The sequence below is a fragment of the Gopherus flavomarginatus genome, chromosome 12 (genome assembly GCF_025201925.1).
Source record: "Gopherus flavomarginatus isolate rGopFla2 chromosome 12, rGopFla2.mat.asm, whole genome shotgun sequence".
In the NCBI taxonomy this organism is placed as follows: domain Eukaryota; kingdom Metazoa; phylum Chordata; order Testudines; family Testudinidae; genus Gopherus; species Gopherus flavomarginatus.
The window spans coordinates 1,745,036-1,762,390 of record NC_066628.1 but is presented as its reverse complement, the minus strand read 5'-3'; the positions used below and the strand labels follow the sequence as shown (position 1 = coordinate 1,762,390).

The 17,355-nt window shown below is 64.7% G+C and overlaps 1 protein-coding gene and 1 long non-coding RNA gene across 7 annotated transcripts; one reads left to right on the top strand and one right to left on the bottom strand.

Annotated features, from left to right (window-relative positions):
- The first annotated feature begins 306 nt into the window (after positions 1-306).
- ATF6B (activating transcription factor 6 beta) lies at positions 307-11,641 on the top strand. Of its 5 annotated transcripts, XM_050919613.1 has the most exons (17): positions 308-428; positions 976-1,052; positions 1,265-1,346; positions 1,817-1,908; positions 2,007-2,148; positions 3,789-3,965; positions 4,092-4,279; positions 5,332-5,517; positions 6,793-6,884; positions 7,190-7,354; positions 7,429-7,536; positions 8,107-8,194; positions 8,430-8,506; positions 8,622-8,733; positions 9,380-9,464; positions 10,698-10,966; positions 11,006-11,641. In XM_050919613.1, exons 1-16 carry the CDS (start codon positions 344-346, stop codon positions 10,931-10,933), a joined length of 1,992 nt encoding a protein of 663 aa, XP_050775570.1. In that variant the 5' UTR covers positions 308-343; the 3' UTR covers positions 10,934-10,966; positions 11,006-11,641. The 5 variants fall into 5 exon arrangements, with proteins under 5 accessions (XP_050775571.1, XP_050775572.1, XP_050775574.1 ...); XM_050919614.1 differs by having other exon boundaries at positions 307-428; positions 8,436-8,506; positions 10,698-11,641; XM_050919612.1 differs by having other exon boundaries at positions 10,698-11,641.
- LOC127032428 (uncharacterized) lies at positions 9,471-10,384 on the bottom strand. 2 transcript variants are annotated; one of them, XR_007768811.1, is made up of 3 exons: positions 10,206-10,384; positions 10,018-10,148; positions 9,471-9,772 (listed from the first exon to the last, which is right to left on the bottom strand). It is a non-coding gene; the product is annotated as an uncharacterized LOC127032428 (long non-coding RNA). The 2 variants fall into 2 exon arrangements; XR_007768812.1 differs by having other exon boundaries at positions 10,075-10,148.
- Positions 11,642-17,355: the final 5,714 nt, after the last annotated feature.

The following is a 17,355-nucleotide window of genomic DNA, read 5'->3' as shown; positions in this document are numbered from 1 at the left end:
CACCTCGCTTCGCGCATGCGCGTCGCTGTCTCCACACTCACCCAGACGTGTCTCAGGCTCATCCAACTCAGGCCGGCGCCGTGAGGGGCTCCCGCTCTGTGAGCATGCGCCGTGCTGAGCTCCGCCCCGCCCCAGTGTCCCCGTTCCGCGCGTGCGCCGCTCTCGCCATGCTGCCGCGGCCACGCCCATTCCGGAAGACCGGACCGGAAGTCGCTTTCCCGTTGGCTGATCTCGCCTCGGCCCCGCCTCCCGAGCGCTGTGATTGGCTGGCGCGGGCCTATTCGGCGCTGCGATTGGGTGGGGCGGTTGTCATGGCAGCCGGAGGGGGCGGGGCCGGGGGAAGATGGCGGCGGTGGCCCCGGAGCTGCTGGTGCTCCACGACTCGGGCCGGTTCCTGGCCGACAACCTGCTGAGCAGCGAGGACTGGGGTGGGCGGGGCCGGGGGCGGGGCCAGGGGTCTGAATGGCAGGAGCGCGGTGGGGCGAGGGGCTGGAGGCGCTTTGGGTGCGGGGCTGGTACGGGAGGGGGAGGGGCCTGCAGGAGTGGGCGGGGCTAGTACTGGAGGGGCTGGGTACTGAAGGGGGAGGGGCTGGTACTGGAGGGGGAGGGGCCTGCAGGAGAGGGAGGGGCTGGTACTGGGGGGAGGGGCCTGGAAGAATGGGCGGGGCTGGCACAGGAGGGGGAGGGGGCTGTAGAAGTGGGCGGGGCTAGTACTGGAGAGGCTGGGTACTGAAGGGGGAGGGGCCTGGAAGAGTGGGCGGGGCTAGTACTGGAGAGGGAGGGGCCTGCAGGAGGAGGAGGGGCTGGTACCAGAGGGGGAGGGTCCTGGAAGAGTGGGCGGGGCTGGTACTGGAGAGGGAGGGGCCTGCAGGAGGAGGAGGGGCTGGGTACCAGAGGGGGAGGGGCCTGGAAGAGTGGGCTGGGCTGGGTACTGGAGCAGTGGGACTGACTGCCCTGCTTGCTTCCCGCCCCCAGATGCTGCTCTCTACAGCTGCCTGGACGATGGGGAGGAGCCCACTGCCCTCTTCCCCTGCCTGGAGCCCAGTGCATTGGTGAGCCCTTCCCTCACCCCACCCTGCCTGGGGGGTGCCCCCAGTGACCCACCTGCTCCATAGCACCCCCACTACCCATCCCCCTGGCAGAAGGGCCCCAGCTCTCCCTCAGAGCAGGGCCCTCTGTACCCTGGGGGCTGCCGGATTGGGCCCCGGAGAGATACACGGGTGACCCCCCACTTCACCCCTCATCTCCCCCCTTCTCCCTGCAGTTTGACGATGGTTTTGACCTGGGCATGGACACCAGCCCCCCAGAGCCGCTGTGGGACCAGATGCCAACCAGCCTCTTCCCGGGTGAGTCCAGGTTCCCCACAGCATTTGGGACAGATGGTGAGGTGGAGTGGAGGAATATCTGTGCAATGGGGCTGCCCTGGGGCAGGTGGACATAGGTGGCGGAGGGATATTTGTGCAGTGGAGCTGCCCTGGGGCAGGTGGACGTAGGGGGCGGAGTGATATCTCTGTGCATTGGGGCTTCCCTGGCCAGGTGGACATAGGGGGTGGAGAGATATCTATGCAGTGGGGCTGCCCTCGTGTGGGTGGATGTAGGGGGCGGAGGGATATCAGTGTGCAGTGGGGCTGCCCTGGGGCAGGTGGACGTTGGGGGTGGAGAGATATCTATGCAGTGGGGCTGCCCTCGTGTGGGTGGATGTAGGGGGCGGAGGGATATCTGTGTGCAGTGGGGCTGCCCTGGGGCAGGTGGACGTTGGGGGTGGAGGAATATTGATGAAGGACTATTTTCTAACCCCTTTCCACCCCCCGCACAGACCTCCAGGTGAAGTCCGAGCCCATGTCCCCCGCTTCCTCCCACAGCTCAGACTCCTCCATCCTCTCCATGACCCCCGACCCCCCGAGACCGGTACGTGCCTCCCTTTTGCCTGGGAGACATCCCCAGCCCCCACACTCAGCTCTGTGCCCCCCTCCCCGGCCCCGACACTCAGCTGTGGCTCCCCCCAGGCCGCAAGCCCGGACGACGTGATGAGAGTGAAAGCCGAGCACCCTCCAACCCCACCCTGCATGTTTGGGGACGTCTTGGCCCCCCCAGTTGGCACTGTCCAGATCAGCCTTCTGCCAGCCCCAGAGACACAGACCATGCCAGGTAACCAGCACCGGAGGGTAGGGTCTGCTGTGGGGGAGGGGCTGTGGTGACTCTAGGTCTGGCCAACAGGGGGCAGTGAGGGGAGCAGGGCGAGGGGCTAGCTGTGAGGAGAAGCGGGGTGGGGGGCACTGGCGGAGTGGGGCGAGGGGCTGGCTGTGGGGCTGGCTGGGGGGGAGCAGGGGAGCGGGGCATTGAGGGGGGTGAGGGGCTGGCTGTGGTGGGGGAGCAGGGTACGAGGGTGCTGAGTGAGGGGCTGGCTGTGGGGGGAGTGAGGCGAGGGGCTGGCTGTGGGGGGGAGCAGGGTATGGGAGTGCTGGGGGAGCGGGGCGAGGGGCTGGCTGTGGGGGGGAGCGGGGTAGGGGGCGCTGGGGGAGTGGGGTGAGGGACTGGCTGTGGGAGGGAGCAGGGTATGGGGGTGCTTGGAGAGTGGAGTGAGGGGCTGGCTGTGGGGGGAGCGAGGCGAGGGGCTGGCTGTGGGGGGGAGAAGGGTAGAGGGGTGGTGGGGAAGCGGGGTGAGGGGCTGGCTGTGGGGGGGATCAGGGTTCGGGGGTGCTGGGGGAGCGGAGTGAGAGCTGGCTGTGGGGGGGAGCGGGGTAGGGGGTGCTGGGGAAGCGGGGTGAGGGCGGGCTGTGGAGAGGATCAGGATATGGGGGTTCGGGGGTGCTGGGGGAGCGGGGTGAGGGCTGGCTGTGGGGGGGAGCAGGGTAGAGGGGTGATGGGGAAGCGGGGTGAGGGGCTGGCTGTGGGGGGGTCAGGGTTCGGGGGTGCTGGGGGAGCGGGGTGAGGGCTGGCTGTGGGGGGGAGCAGGGTAGAGGGGTGGTGGGGAAGCGGGGTGAGAGGCTGGCTGAGGGGGGGAGTTCAGGGTTCAGGGGTGCTGGGGGAGCAGGGTGAGGGCTGGCTGTGGGGGGGATCAGGGTTCGGGGGTGCTGAGGGAGCGGGGTGAGGGCTGGCTGAGGGGAGGGATCAGTGTTCGGGGGTGCTGGGGGAGCGGGGTGAGGGCTGGCTGTGGGGGGGAGCAGGGTAGAGGGGTGGTGGGGAAGCAGGGTGAGGGGCTGGCTGAGGGGGGGGATCAGGGTTCGGGGGTGCTGGGGGAGCGGGGTGAGGGCTGGCTGTGGGAGGGAGCAGGGTAGAGGGGTGGTGGGGAAGTGGGGTGAGGGGCTGGCTGAGGGGGGGAGTTCAGGGTTCAGGGGTGCTGGGGGAGCGGGGTGAGGGCTGACTGTGGGTGGGATCAGGGTTCGGGGGTGCTGGGGGAGCAGGGTGAGGGCTGGCTGTGGGGGGGAGCAGGGTAGAGGGTTGGTGGGGAAGTGGGGTGAGGGGCTGGCTGAGGGGGGAGTTCAGGGTTCGGGGGTGCTGGGGGAGAGGGGTGAGGGCTGGCTGTGGGGGGGGGCAGGGTAGAGGGGTGGTGGGGAAGCGGGGTGAGGGGCTGGCTGAGGGGGGAGTTCAGGGTTCAGGGGTGCTGGGGGAGCAAGGTGAGGGCTAGCTGTGGGGGGGATCAGGGTTCGGGGGTGCTGGGGGAGCAGGGTGAGAGCTGGCTGTTGGGGGGGAGCAGGGTATGGGGTGCTGGGGGAGTGGGGTGAGGGGTTGGCTATGGGGCTCGCCGGGGTGGGGGTGCTGGGGGAAGTACATTGCATTTCTTGCAGGGAAGCCGGTGACTCCCATCAAGGCTGAGTCGATCCTGAGCCGGAAGCCGCCCATCCAGCCAAAGCCGGTGGTGGTGGCCACTGTCCCGGTGCAGCCTGCGGCCACCCCCAGCCCCACCATCCTACTGCAGACGGTGCCGGGAGCCCAGGCCCAGCCCCTCAAGCCGGCCATCACAGGTACTGGGCCAGGGGCTGGGCCCCTCTAGGGGGCGCCCCAGGGCAGGCATTGGCTGGCTCGGGGCGGGGACATGGGACATGGGGCTCGTGCGTGTGGGAGACACTGACCCACGTCCCTCCCTGCAGTCCCAGCACCCTCTGTCGTCATCTCCCAGAGTGACCTTCTGCACCTCCCGCTCTCGGGGCTCCTCAAGGTCCAGCCCCCGGGGAAGGACGGCCCCCCGGCCAGGCTCCCCCCCAGCGCCCCCAAACCCGAGGCCAAAACCATCGTCCCGGCCCCGAGCCAGCTCGGACCCTGCAACCCAGAGATTGACGTGAGTAACAGACTGCGGCTGGTGCCCCTCACTCCCGACCCGCAGCCCCCTGCCAGCCCAGCCCTGCCCCCCCAGCTCTGTCGGTGCCCCTCACTCCTGACCCGCAGCCCCTGCCAACCCAGCCCTGCCCACCCCAGCTCTGCCGGTGCCCCTCACTCCCAACCCGCCGCCCCTGCCCCCCCCAGCCCTGTCGGTGCCCCTCACTGCCAACCCGCAGCCCCTGCCAGCCCAGCCCTGCCCCCCACCAACTCTGCCAATGCCCCTCACTCCTGACCCACAGCCCCCTGCCAGCCCAGCCCTGCCCACCCCAGCTCTGCCGGTGCCCCTCACTCCCAACCCGCCGCCCCTGCCCCCCCCAGCCCTGTCGGTGCCCCTCACTGCCAACCCGCAGCCCCTGCCAGCCCAGCCCTGCCCCCCACCAACTCTGCCAATGCCCCTCACTCCTGAGCCGCAGCCCCTGCCAACCCAGCCCTGCCCCCTCCAGCTCTGCTGGTGCCCCTCACTCCCAACCCGCCGCCCCTGCCCCCCCCAGCCCTGTCGGTACCCCTCACTGCCAACCCGCAGCCCCTGCCAACCCAGCCCTGCCCCCCCAGCTCCCCTGCCCCCTCGCTCCCCACCGCTCTGCTGGTGCCCCTCACTCCTGACCCGCAGCCCCTGCCAGCCCAGCCCTGCCCCCCCACCAACTCTGCCAATGCCCCTCACTCCTGACCCGCAGCCCCCTGCCAACCCAGCCCTGCCCCCCCCCAGTTCTGCTGGCGCCCCTCACTCCTGACCTGCAGCCCCCTGGTAGCCCAGCCCTGCCCCCCCAGCCCTGCCGGTGCCCCTCACTCCCGAACTGCAACCCCTGCCAGCCCAGCCCTGCCCCCCCGCTCCCCGTCGCTCTGCTAGTGCCCTTCACTCCTGACCTGCAGCCCCTGCCAGCCCAGCCCTGCCCCCCCCATCTCTGCTGGTGCCCCTCACTCCCGACCTGCAGCCCCTGCTAGCTCAGCCCCCCCTCCGTGCTCCACACTCCTGACCCACAGCCCCCCCTTTCTGCCTGCCCCTGCCCCCAGGTGAAGGTGCTGAAGCGGCAGCAGCGGATGATCAAGAACCGGGAGTCGGCCTGCCAGTCGCGCCGGAAGAAGAAGGAGTACCTGCACGGGCTGGAGTGCCGCCTGCGGGAGGCACTGGCTGAGAACGAGCGGCTGCGGCGGGAGAACGTCCTGCTGCGCCGTCGGCTGGACTGCGTCCTGGGCGAGGTGAGCGCCCCCCGGCGGGCGAGCCAGGGCAGGGTAGATCAGAATGGTACATTCCAACACCAAACATACCCCCCATATGCGATACATAATGGTATATCTCGGCAGTAAATATTTGACCCCCATAGGTAGCATAATGGTATATCCCAGCAATCAGCTCTCTCTCTCCCCCCATGCAGGGATCATAATGGTACATTCCAACACGAAGCTGCTTCTCATGTCATAATGGTACATTCTTGCAGCCACAGTATCTGCCTTTCCCCATCATAATGGTACATTTCAGACGTAAGGTGTTCCCCCCATTTAATGATCATAGTGGTACATCCCATAACACCCTCCCCCCCGGGGTCATGGTGGTATATCTAGTAGCAGGCGGAACAGGACCATAGTGGTACATCCCTGCAAGGTGCTGTTCCCTCCTTCCTCTTGTAGAGTTCATAATGGTACATTCTAAATCCCTTCCCCCCCTACATCAGAGGTGATAATGGTAGATGCTTTCTGCTGGGATGTCCCATTGTGATCCCTTTGGGCGGGGGGGAGCTGTTCATATTGTCTGTTTTTAGGATGTTCCATTGTGGCCCATGTGGAGGGAGAAGGGAGCAACCCCCTTGTGGGACATTCCATTGTCATCTGTGGGGCGGGGGAGGACGCTATGGCCCCTGAGAGGGGAAGGGATTGTGAAGTCTTCTCCTGGGATGTTCCATTAGCTCCACTGTGTGAGGGGGGAAATTTCTGGAGAAGTCCATTAGAGGGGTGTCCTGGGAGATTCCATTATGATCTCTGAGGGGAGGGATATTGAGAACCTTTAGGGGTGTACCATTATATTCCTTGTAAAAGGGGAGTTTAGGCCGTCCCTTTGGGACATTCCATTAGCACCCCTAAGGTGGGAGACACCAAACTTTTGGAGGGGTGTTCCATTATGATAGTAACGGTGCGGGGAGCAGGAAAATTGTGTTCCATGCTACGAGGGTCCATTATAGTGTGTGTGGGGGGGTGTCTATCTTTGATAGGATGTTCCTTTATGATAGCAGTTTAGGCAGAGGGGAGTCAGTGGGACATACCATTGTAGGGGGGAAAGCTTTGGCTGGGATGTGCCATTATGATATTGGGGGGAAGTTGGTGGGACACACCATCATGGCTGCCTCGTTTGGAAGGGGAGCTCTGCCTTTGGCTGGGATGTACCATTATGATATTGCGGGAGGGAGGCAGCCCTAGTTGGGAGGGTGGTTTCGCTCAGGCTGCACAATTCTGACACCCTCTTGCCCCCCTCATCTCCAGAGCAGGGAGCTGAAGTTCAGCCCTGGGAACCGGAAGGTCGTTTGCGTCATGGTCGTGCTGCTCTTCATCGCCTTCAACTTCGGGCCCGTCAGGTGAGGCCCTGGGGGATTGTGGTTAATGTCCCAGCATCCCCCGGGAGCTGTCCTCTTAGCCCCTGAATCACACTCCTGCCTGCATGGGATTGTGGGTAACGTGTCCCAGCATCCTCCGGGAGCTGCCCTCTTAGCCCCCTATCACACTCCTGACTGCAAGGGATTGTGAGTAATGTGTCCGAGCATCCTCAAGGAGCTGCCCTCTTAGCCCTCCATCACACTCCTGCCTACAGGGGATTGTGAGTAATGTATCCCACTCTTCCCTGGGAGCAGCCTGGCCTGTCTGACCCCTTCTTCCCCCCCAGCATCAGTGAGCAGAAGGCTGTGGAGACGGTGCCGCCCAGCCAGGGGGCGGGGGCCGGGCAGAGCCGTCGGCACCTGCTGGGTGTGGTGGAGCAGCCACCGAAGGAGGAGCCAGGGGAGCTGAGGGAGGAGCTGGCCCCTGCCAGCGTGAGCAAGACCAGGTTCAGGTAAGAGCACAAGGGGCTCCCCCACCCCTGTGGACCCCCAAAGCCCCCGGTGACACTGCTCTCTTCTCCCACAGGAACCTCACAGCCGCCCTCTCCGGCATGAAGGACCTGATGCTGCGGGACCTGGACAAGCTGTTCCTGGCGTCCGACTGCCGCCACTTCAACCGCACCGAGTCGCTGCGGTGGGTTCCCTGCATCCCTCCGGCCTGGCCCCTGGGAAAGGGCCCTGGGCGGGGACTGTCCGTAACATATCCCACAATCCCCTGGGGGCTGCCAATGAGCAGGGACCCCCTGGGTAAGGGATTGTGGGTAACATCTTCCAGAAACCTCTGCAAACTGCCCTTGGATGGGCAGTAGCAGAGCTGCTGCAGTGAGGAATTATGGGTAACAGATCCCCTAGTTCCTCTGGGGAGTACCCCCTTTAGTCCTGTGCAGGGGCAGCTCTAGATATTTTGCCACCCCAGCATGGCAGGCAGGCTGCCTTCGGCGGCTTGCTGCGGGAGGTCCCCGGTCCTGCGGATTTGGCAGACCTCCCACAGGCATGCTGCCGAAGGCAACCTGCCTGCCGCCCTCACGGCAACCGGCAGAGCGCCCCCCGTATCTTGGCGCGCTGGGACCTGGAGCCGCCCCTGGTCCTGTGCACACATGAATGGAGCCCTGGCTGTGAGGCATTGGGAGTAACCTATCCCACAGTCCCCTGGGCACCGCCCCGAGTCCCACTTTAACCCTCTCCCTCCCGCTTTGTCCCCCAGGCTGGCGGACGAGCTCAGCGGCTGGGTGCGTCGGCACCAGATCAACCACAGGAAGCCCCTGCAGGCCCGCAAGCCACGGGCCAATCAGGTGAGGCCGGAGGGGCGGAGCAAGCTAGGGTGGCTCCACCCACTGGGGGAGGAGCCCAGTCTGTCTGTGTCTGGACTGCATGGAGGGGGGGCTGGGAGCTGCCCGGGCCACAGGGCGTTACCCAGAATCCTGGGTGGTTTTACCCACAATCCTCTGGGGGTGCCAAGTGGCAGCCTTTGCTGGGCTGTTGTGGGGGTTCCCCGGTGCCCCCCACTGACCTTCTTCCCGATCCCAGTCACAGGAGTCGCCGCAGAGGGAGGCGCCCAGCCCGTCGCGATACGTCCCAGCCAGCCCCTTCGAACGCCCAGAGAGGTAAGGGGCCCCCCGATACCTCCAAAGCCAGCCAGGCCCCGCCCTGTGCCCAGATCGGGGCCGGTGCCCCCCGCAGGGACAGGCCCTGTTCCCTGATGCCCGTCTCCGGTTTCAGGGACTCGTTGAGCGAGCTGCAGGTCTACCAGCGCCCCGACCGCACGGAGCACCACTTCATGGACGCCATCGACCGGCGGGAGGACACCTTCTACGTGGTGTCCTTCCGTAGGGTGAGCCGGGGGCCTGGACCCGGGCAGTCAGGCGCTAGGGGCTGGGCTGCAGGGGGCGGGGGCAGCAGGGGGCTCTGCCCGGGCAGTCAGGGCTCCCCATTGCCCCAGAGCGGCGCTAGGAACTGGGCTGCAGGGGGCTCTGCCCGGGCAGTCAGGGCTCCCCATTGCCCCAGAGCGGCGCTAGGGACTGGGCTGCGGGGGGGGGGGGGGGGGCAGCAGGGGGCTCCCACCTGGCAGTCAGGGCTCCCTATTGCCCCAGGGCGGCGCTAGGGGCTGGGCTGCAGGGGGCGGGGGCAGCAGGGGGCTCTGCCCAGGCAGTCAGGGCTCCCCATTGCCCCAGGGTGGCACTAGGGGCTGGGCTGCGGGGGGGGGGCAGCAGGGGGCTCTGCCCGGGCAGTCAGGGCTCCCCATTGCCCCATGGGGGCACTAGGGGCAGTGCTGCAGGGGGCGGGGCAGGGGAGCAGCAGGGATCGGGGTGGGGGGCAGTAGGGAGCGGGCGGGCAGCAGGGGGCTGGAGCAGCAGGGAGCGGGCGGGGCAGGGGAGCAGAAGGGATCGGGGTGGGGGGCAGTAGGGAACAGGCAGGCAGCAGGCGGCGCTCTCTGTTTGTCTGTCTCTCATTCTGGTCTGTCTGGCTCCCGGCCCCAGGATCACCTCCTGCTCCCGGCCATCAGCCACAACAAAACCACCCGGCCCAAGATGTCGCTGGTGATGCCGGCCATGGCGCTGAATGGTACGGCCCTGGCTCCCTGTGCTTGGGAACCGCGATAACCGGCCCCCCGCCCCGCCCCAGAGCCAGTCGCGTCCCGGCGCCGGGCGAGGGGTCCCCGTGTCACCCGCCCCACCCCAGAGCCGGCCCCAACTCAGAGGCCCTCGCATCCCAGCAGCAGGTGAGGGGTCCCTGTATCACCCGCCCTGCCCCAGAGCCAGCTGCATCCCAGCACTGGGAGAGGGGTCCCTGTATCACCCGCCCTGCCCTAGAGCCAGCCCTGCCCCAGAGCCAGCCGCGTCCCAGCACTGGATGACGGGTCCCTGTATCACCTGCCCTGCCCCAGAGTCAGCCCTGTCCCGGCACTGGGAGAGGGGTCCCTGTATCGCCAGCCCCGCCCCAGAGCCAGCCACGTCCCAGCACCGGATGACGGGTCCCTGTATCACCCGCCCTGCCCCAGAGCCAGCCCTGCCCGGGAGCCAGCCGCATCCCAGCACTGGGAGAGGGGTGCCTGTATCACCCGCCTCGCCCCAGAGCCAGCCGCATCCCAGCACTGGGAGAGGGGTCCCTGTATCACCCGCCCTGCCCCAGAGTCAGCCACATCCCGGCACTGGGAGAGGGGTCCCTGTATCACCCGCCCTGCCCCAGAGCCAGCCCCACCCCAGAGCCAGCCGCATCCCAGCACTGGGAGAGGGGTGCCTGTATCACCTGCCTCACCCCAGAGCCAGCCGCATCCCAGCACTGGGAGAGGGGTCCCTGTATCACCCGCACTGCCCCAGAGTCAGCCGCGTCCCGGCACTGGGAGAGGGGTCCCTGTATCACCCGCCCTGCCCCAGAGCCAGCCCCACCCCAGAGCCAGCCGCATCCCAGCACTGGGAGAGGGGTCCCTGTATCACCCGCCTCGCCCCAGAGTCAGCCGCATCCCAGCACCGAGAGAGGGGTCCCTGTATCACCCGCCCCGCCCCAGAGTCAGCCATGTCCCGGCACTGGGAGAGGGGTCCCTGTATCACCCGGCCTGCCCCAGAGTCAGCCGCATCCCGGCACTGGGAGAGGGGTCCCTGTATCACCCGCCCTGCCCCAGAGCCAGCCCCACCCCAGAGCCAGCCGCATCCCAGCACTGGGAGAGGGGTGCCTGTATCACGTGCCTCACCCCAGAGCCAGCCATGTCCCGGCATTGGGAGAGGGGTCCCTGTATCACCCGCCCTGCCCCAGAGCCAGCCACATCCCGGCGCCGGGCTGACCCCCGTCTCTCCCCAGAGAGCCTGTACAACGCGTCGCGGGGCTTCGAGGTGATGATGCAGATCGACTGTGAGGTGATGGACACACGTGTGATCCACATCAAGAGCTCCACGGTGCCACCCTCCCTGCGCCGCCCCCCAGCGCCCGACAACCGCACCCAGGCGCCCTCGGTTCCGCCCCGCCCAGGCCGGGGCCCCCTGCGCTCTGCCCGGCGCCCCCGCACCTTCTACCTCGGGGAGCAGGGTGAGGGCTAGCCACGCCCCTCCATGGGAACCACGCCCACCCAGGCTAGCCACGCCCCCTCCATGTGAGCCATGCTCACCCAGGCTAGCCACGCCCCTCAGGGAGGGCCACGCCCACCCACAGCTGGTCACGCCCCTTGGTGACAGCCAAGCCCACCTGGGCCTCGCCTGGCCCCCGATATGCCATCTTGGCATTGGCCACGCCTACATGTGGCTGGCCCCGCCCCATTGGTAACAGCCCCGCCTGTTTTCAGGCTCATCCTGCCCTTGTGGATAGCTCCTCCCACCTGAGCAGCATTAACCCCGCCCCTTTTCAGAGAACTCCTCCTCCCTATGAGCCTAGCCCCGCCCCCTCAGGCACTGCCCCTTCCCCTTCCCCCGGGTGAGGGCTGGCCCTGCCCCCTTAGTGACCACCCCTCCCACATGAGGCAGCACTTAGCCCCGCCCCTGAGGGAGACCCGCCCCCAGCCTAGACGGGCTGGGGGATCCCCCCCGTGCTAGTACCTGGCCCCCAGTCCCTTGGGGGGGGTGATCCTGCCCCCCTACCCCTGTACTGCACTGTCTTCCCCTGTGGATATTTATAGACTGGGGGGGCCATGATGAGGGACTGGGGGGGTTCCCTGCCTATGGAGCGCCTCCCTCCCACAGGGCTCCCCCCTGCCAGATCCTGCCCCGGGGGCTTTTTTAACAGCTATAAATAAAAGCGAGAGGTGACTGTGACCCGCCTGGCTCCTGTCCTGTGGGGGGTGACCCCCAAACCCAGCGGGGCCCCAGTCTGGGCAGGTGGGGGAGGGTGACCCCCGCACCCCCCTCTGGCCCTGCCGGTCGCTCTGCCGCGGGGTCCGTGCGGGGGCAGAGTGCTCCTGGGCGCGTTGGCCCGGGAGGATGGGGGACAGGAAGGGGGTGGGTCGCGGGTCCCTCCCCGCCTTGTGGGCTCAGGAAGCTCTGGACAATGGCCGGGGGCGGGGGGGCGGGCTCGAGGCTGGGGGGCTCCGCGCTCAGCGATGGGGCCGCTGCTGCCCCTGCTGCCGCCATTGGCCCAAGGTACGGGGGGGACGCACGGGGGGGAGGACCCCCGGGAGCCCCCTGGCTTGGCTGGGCACCTGCTGCCTGGGGGTGGGCATGGCTGGCACTCTGTGTGTGTGTGTGTGTGTCTGTGTGTACCCATCTGGCACCGTGTCTGTGTGTGTGTCTGTGTGTACCCGGCTGGCACCGTGTGTGTGTGTGTGTGTGTACCCGGCTGGCACCGTGTGTGTGTGTACCCAGCTGGCACCCTGTGTGTGTGTGTACCCGGCTGGCACCCTGTGTGTGTGTGTACCTGGCTGGCACCGTGTGTGTGTGTGTGTGTGTGTGTGTACCTGGCTGGCACCGTGTGTGTGTGTGTGTCTGTGTGTACCCGGCTGGCACTGTGTCTGTGTGTACCTGGCTGGCACCGTGTCTGTGTGTGTGTGTACCCAGCTGGCACCCTATCTGTGTGTACCTGGCTGGGCCCTTGAGTGTGTGTGTGTGTGTGTGTGTCTGTGTGTACCCGGCTGGCACCGTGTCTGTGTGTACCTGGCTGGCACCGTGTGCATGTGTGTGTGTGTACACCTGGCTGGCACCGTGTGTGTGTGTGTGTGTGTGTTCCCGGCTGGCACCCTGTGTGTGTGTGTACCTGGCTGGCACTACCTGGCTGGCACTGTGTGTGTGTGTACCTGGCTGGCACTCTGTGTGTGTGTGTGTGTGTGTGTGTACGTGTACCTGGCTGGCACCGTGTGTGTTTGTGTGTGTCTGTGTGTGTCTGTGCCCAGCTGGCACCATGTGTGTGTGTCCATGTGTGTCTGTGTCCGGCTGGCACCACTTGTGTATGTAGTGGGGGTGATCGGTTCTCCCCCCCCCAACTGATTCCGACGCTCAGCGCTGCCCCCCCGGAACCCCTCCCCGAGGTCCGGATGCCGCTGGGACAGGGTCAGAATCCGGAACAACTGGAAAACAACAGGAACTGGGAGGGGGAGGGGGGAGGCAGGACGCGGGTGGCCGGGCGGGAGTGGGGGCGAGGGGGTTAGGCACAGGCCGATGCCGGATTGGATTAATAAAAAATTAAAAGGCTGCGGGGGGTTTGGGGGATAATTGGTGCCCGTTCGTTAGCAGAGGTGGACGGGTAGTGACAGGAGGGGGGGTGCCCGCGCCCCCGCCTGCAATTATTGCCGGTTAGTGAATGCGAATGAAAGAATTGACGGGTGGGAGTTTTATTGCACGGGGGGGCGGGTGAGAGGGAATTAATGGTAACGAAGGAAACAAAGTTAATTAATGGGCAGAGGAAGCCGGTGCCAAGGTGGGCGAGGGAGGGGACAACAAACACCAGGGGCAGCAAGAGGAGTAAAGGTAATGCGGCCTGGGGGGGGCATAATTAGTGCTGTGTAATTTGGGGGGGGGTGGAATGGCCAGTGTGTCAGGACTCCTGGGTTCTCTCCTGGCTCTGGGAGGGGAGTGGGGTCTGGTGGGTTAGTGCCAGGGGGAGGGGCTGGGAGCCAGGACTCCTGGGTTCCATTCCCAGCTGTGCCACTGCCGTGCTGGGTGACCTTGGTCAAGTCCCTTTCCCTGCCTTGTGCCTCAGTTTCCCCATCTGGGCAATTGGGATTAAAATGTCGGCCTCCTTTGTAAAGCGCCAGGTCTTCGTCCGTACAGCTCCGAGCACCTTATAACGCAGGTGGGGCTCATTCTCCCCAGTGTCCAGGTGGGGAAACTGAGGCACAGAGGAGTGACTTGGCCAGTGGCTGAGTCTGGGGGTCCCGGGAGCCAGCCCTCCTTGAGTTGTTACAGTGCGAGTCTAATGCTCGGTCACGATGCCCATGTCCCCCCCTCTCCACTGGATCGTGAGAGCTGCCACCTCGAGGGCCTGAAACCCAGGACGTCTAGGTTGATCCTGTGCCCCTGGAGCTGGGCCACTGGCCACTCGCTGAACACCCGGGCACCTTCCTTGGCTCGACGATCGTGGGCAGGTGGCATAAGGCAGCGGTGGGCACTGGCAGGAGACTCCTGTGGTCACCATGGCAAAGCAGGAGGGTTGTGAGGTAGCTCGGTGGGTTTTCTGGGGTTCTCTTGGTTTTTGAGGAGGTCCCAGGTGGGCGATGGATGCTGGCTCCATGGGCCGGATGCGGGGCGGCACTTCGCAGGTGAAGGACTATGTCCGATGGTTAAACGCTGGCCTTGGCCTCACGTGGCCTCCCGGTTTTGCTCTCCTGGGAGAGTCCCGAGTGTGCGGCCCTTGTCCCAGGATAAAGGGGCCTTTCGCCAGTGTTGGGGAGGGGGCAGCAGTGGCCAGTCCTTGGGTGGTCTCAGGAGAAGAAATGGCTCTAAGTCGTGTTTGCCTGGCGAGTTCCTGGCTGCAAAATCCCCTGTGCCTGCTCGCAGCCAGCCCTGTGCCCAAGGAGCTGGTGATGTATTGGGGGCGGTGTGTCTGTGTGGGGCAGGGCAGCAGGGGGGGCGCTCTCAGGCCTGGGCCGTACAGCAGGTCGGACTCGATACACTAATGGGCCTGCAGGGCCGTGACTGTTCAGCATCCCCCGGCTTTCGGCTCCAGCTGGGAAACAGAAACACAGAGACCTCAAAATGCAGATGCTGGGGGATGGGATGAGGGGAGGGCCATGGCGGCCAGGAAAGGCCCGTCAGGCTGTTTCCAACCACTCCTTCTGCTCGGGTAAAATCATGTCGCGTCCGCGTGCTCAAGGGGGTCACTTCGCTTCCGTTTACACGGCCTAGTGACCACCACTGCTAGCACCATGTGTACGAGCCGGTGTCGCGCTCCGCTGGCCTAAGCTATTGGGTGCAGTGCTAGTGAATGGTGTCCTGGGGGACGCTAGCGTGCGGTGTCGTTCATTCCTGACTGGCAAACCCTGGGGGGAGAGCGAGGGGCCTCGTCTTTCGTGTTCTCTGTGTACGGCTAGATTCAAAGAGGTAACGTATTTCATTACAGCTCTAACATGCAATACAGCCATTCTAGACAATCTGTACTAATATAGACCATCTTAGCGTTTTAAATATCCGTACTATTGAAATCGCCTTCAGTATGTAGAATTAGATCTATAGGTATTCCTGAAGATGTTATTTAAATATTGAATATACTATTACACTTCATGTATGTTAGAATCAATATTACATAGAATCACCGTTGTAGAAGTATCATATATTAAAATGGTCAATACAAAAATCTAATCTTAAAATTAATTCTATATTTTACATTTCATATGATCTAGTCATCTCGAGATCAATATTAAATAGATCTACTGTGTTAATATTATATGTATCTATGTTGAAGATTATCTATGATATATTAAAATATTGAATATACTATTTGCGGCATATAATATTGCAATATATTTGATATATGATTATTTCAAATGTGGTTCATATTAAAATATTAGATATCATATGTTTCATTTGTCTCACGCTGTAATATTTAAACAGTACAATGGATTTGTGAACTTGAAGGTTATTTAATGGTTTCGGATTCTATGTACTGTTAAATTAAAAGCCTCCCGTAAACTTAGCTGCGATCTATGCGCTCTGCCCGGGATGTGCAATATCTGAAATCCGAACCTGGCCGGATGCAACACGTTTGAACGCTGGATCCTCGGCGATGGGCTGGATTTTCTGTCACATTGTAAAGCTCCCCTGGGCTACGTCACACCCAATATTCCAACTGGAAACCAAATTAACAGAAATGCTGCCCCCCTGCCTGGCAGGACTCCTGGGTTCTCTGTGCCCATAGTGGGGCTGGCTGCTCCGTCCCCATTGGGCCCTGGGCTGGGATTGTGCTGGAGGGGAGATTGCCCGGCTGGGGGTCAGCGCGGATCTGTCCCTGTAGGGGAAGGAGCTAAAGGGGGACTGGCCCCTTTATCCCGGGATAAGGCTGTCCGCACCGGGAGATTATCCCAGGATAAGGACCCCTGGGCAAGGTACAGCCGGGGGTCTGGGGTAGGGGAGGAGGGCCGGGGAGATGGGGTCTCCGTGTCTGTGGGTGTTCTGACCCCCCCGTCCGTCTGTCCCCCCACCCAGGTCTGACCTGCACCCGGGATCCCTGCGTGAACGGGGGCACCTGCCTGGCACACCCCGATGGGAGCCGCTCCTGCCTGTGAGTTGAGGGGAACACAGCAGGAGGGAGATGGTTGGTGGGCTTTGGGGGAAGGGGAAATGGGGGGGCCTTAACTCCCTCCCCCCCTCACCGGACTCCTGGGTTCTCGCTCCCCAGGTGCCCTCCCAGCTTTGTGGGGGAGTTGTGCCAGTTCCAGGACCCGTGCTGTCCCGAGCGCTGCCAGAATGGGGGCACCTGCTTCCCCTGGCTCTTCCACCCCTCGGAGCCCCCCACCTACACCTGCTCCTGCCCCCCAGGGTTCACTGGGGACGAGTGCCAGGGGCCGTGGGCGACCCCTGCTTCCCCTCGCCCTGCCAGAAACGGGGCACCTGCCAGTGCCTGCCCAGCGCCCATTACCGGTGCATGTGCATGGAAGGATGGACAGGTAGGTGCCCGGACGCCTGGGTTCTCTCCCGGCTCTGGGAGCGGAGTGGGGGCTGGTGGGTTAGAGCAGGGGGGGCTGGGAGCCAGGACTCCTGGGTTCTCTCCCTGGCTTTGGGAGGGGGGAGGGGGCTGGTGGGTTAGAGCAGCGGGGGCTGGGAGCCAGGACTCCTGGGTTCTTTCCTGGCTCTGGGAGGGGAGTGGGGGCTGGTGGGTTAGAGCAGGGGGGGCTGGGAGCCAGGACTCCTGGGTTCTCTTCCGGCTCTGGGAAGGGAGTGGGGGCTGGTGGTTAGAGCGGGGGGGGGGCAGGACTCCTGGGTTCTCTCCCGGCTCTGGGAGGGGAGTGGGGACTGGTGTTTAGAGCGTGGGGGGAGCCAGGACTCCTGGGTTCTCTCCCTGGCTCTGGGAGGGGAGTGGGGACTGGTGGTTAGAGCAGGGGGAGGGCTGGGAGCCAGGACTCCTGGGTTCTCTCCCTGGCTTTGGGAGGGGAGTGGGGGCTGGTGGGTTAGAGCAGGGGGGGATGGGAGCCAGGACTCCTGGGTTCTTTCCTAGCTCTGGGAGGGGAGTAGGGGCTAGTGGTTAGAGCGGAGGGGGAGCCAGGACGCCTGGGTTCTCTCCTGGCTCTGGGAGGGGAGTGGGGACTGGTGGTTAGAGCAGGGGGGGAGCCAGGACTCCTGGGTTCTCTCCCTGGCTCTGGGAGGGGAGTGGGGACTGGTGGTTAGAGCAGGGGGGCTGGGAGCCAGGACTCCTGGGTTCTCTCCCTGGCTGTGGGAGGGGAGTGGGGACTGGTGGTTAGAGCAGGGGGGCTGGGAGCCAGGACTCCTGGGTTCTCTCCCTGGCTGTGGGAGGGGAGTGGGGACTGGTGGTTAGAGCGGGGGGAGGGCTGGGAGCCAGGACTCCTGGGTTCTCTCCCGGCTCTGGGAGGGGAGTGGGGACTGGT

Coding starts and splice junctions, on each gene's coding strand:
- ATF6B (XM_050919613.1), top strand. CDS start 344: ATGGCGGCGGTGGCCCCGGAGCTGCTGGTGCTCCACGACTCGGGCCGG. Junction 429..975: donor GCTGAGCAGCGAGGACTGGG/GTGGGCGGGGCC, acceptor TCCCGCCCCCAG/ATGCTGCTCTCTACAGCTGC. Junction 1,053..1,264: donor GCCTGGAGCCCAGTGCATTG/GTGAGCCCTTCC, acceptor TTCTCCCTGCAG/TTTGACGATGGTTTTGACCT.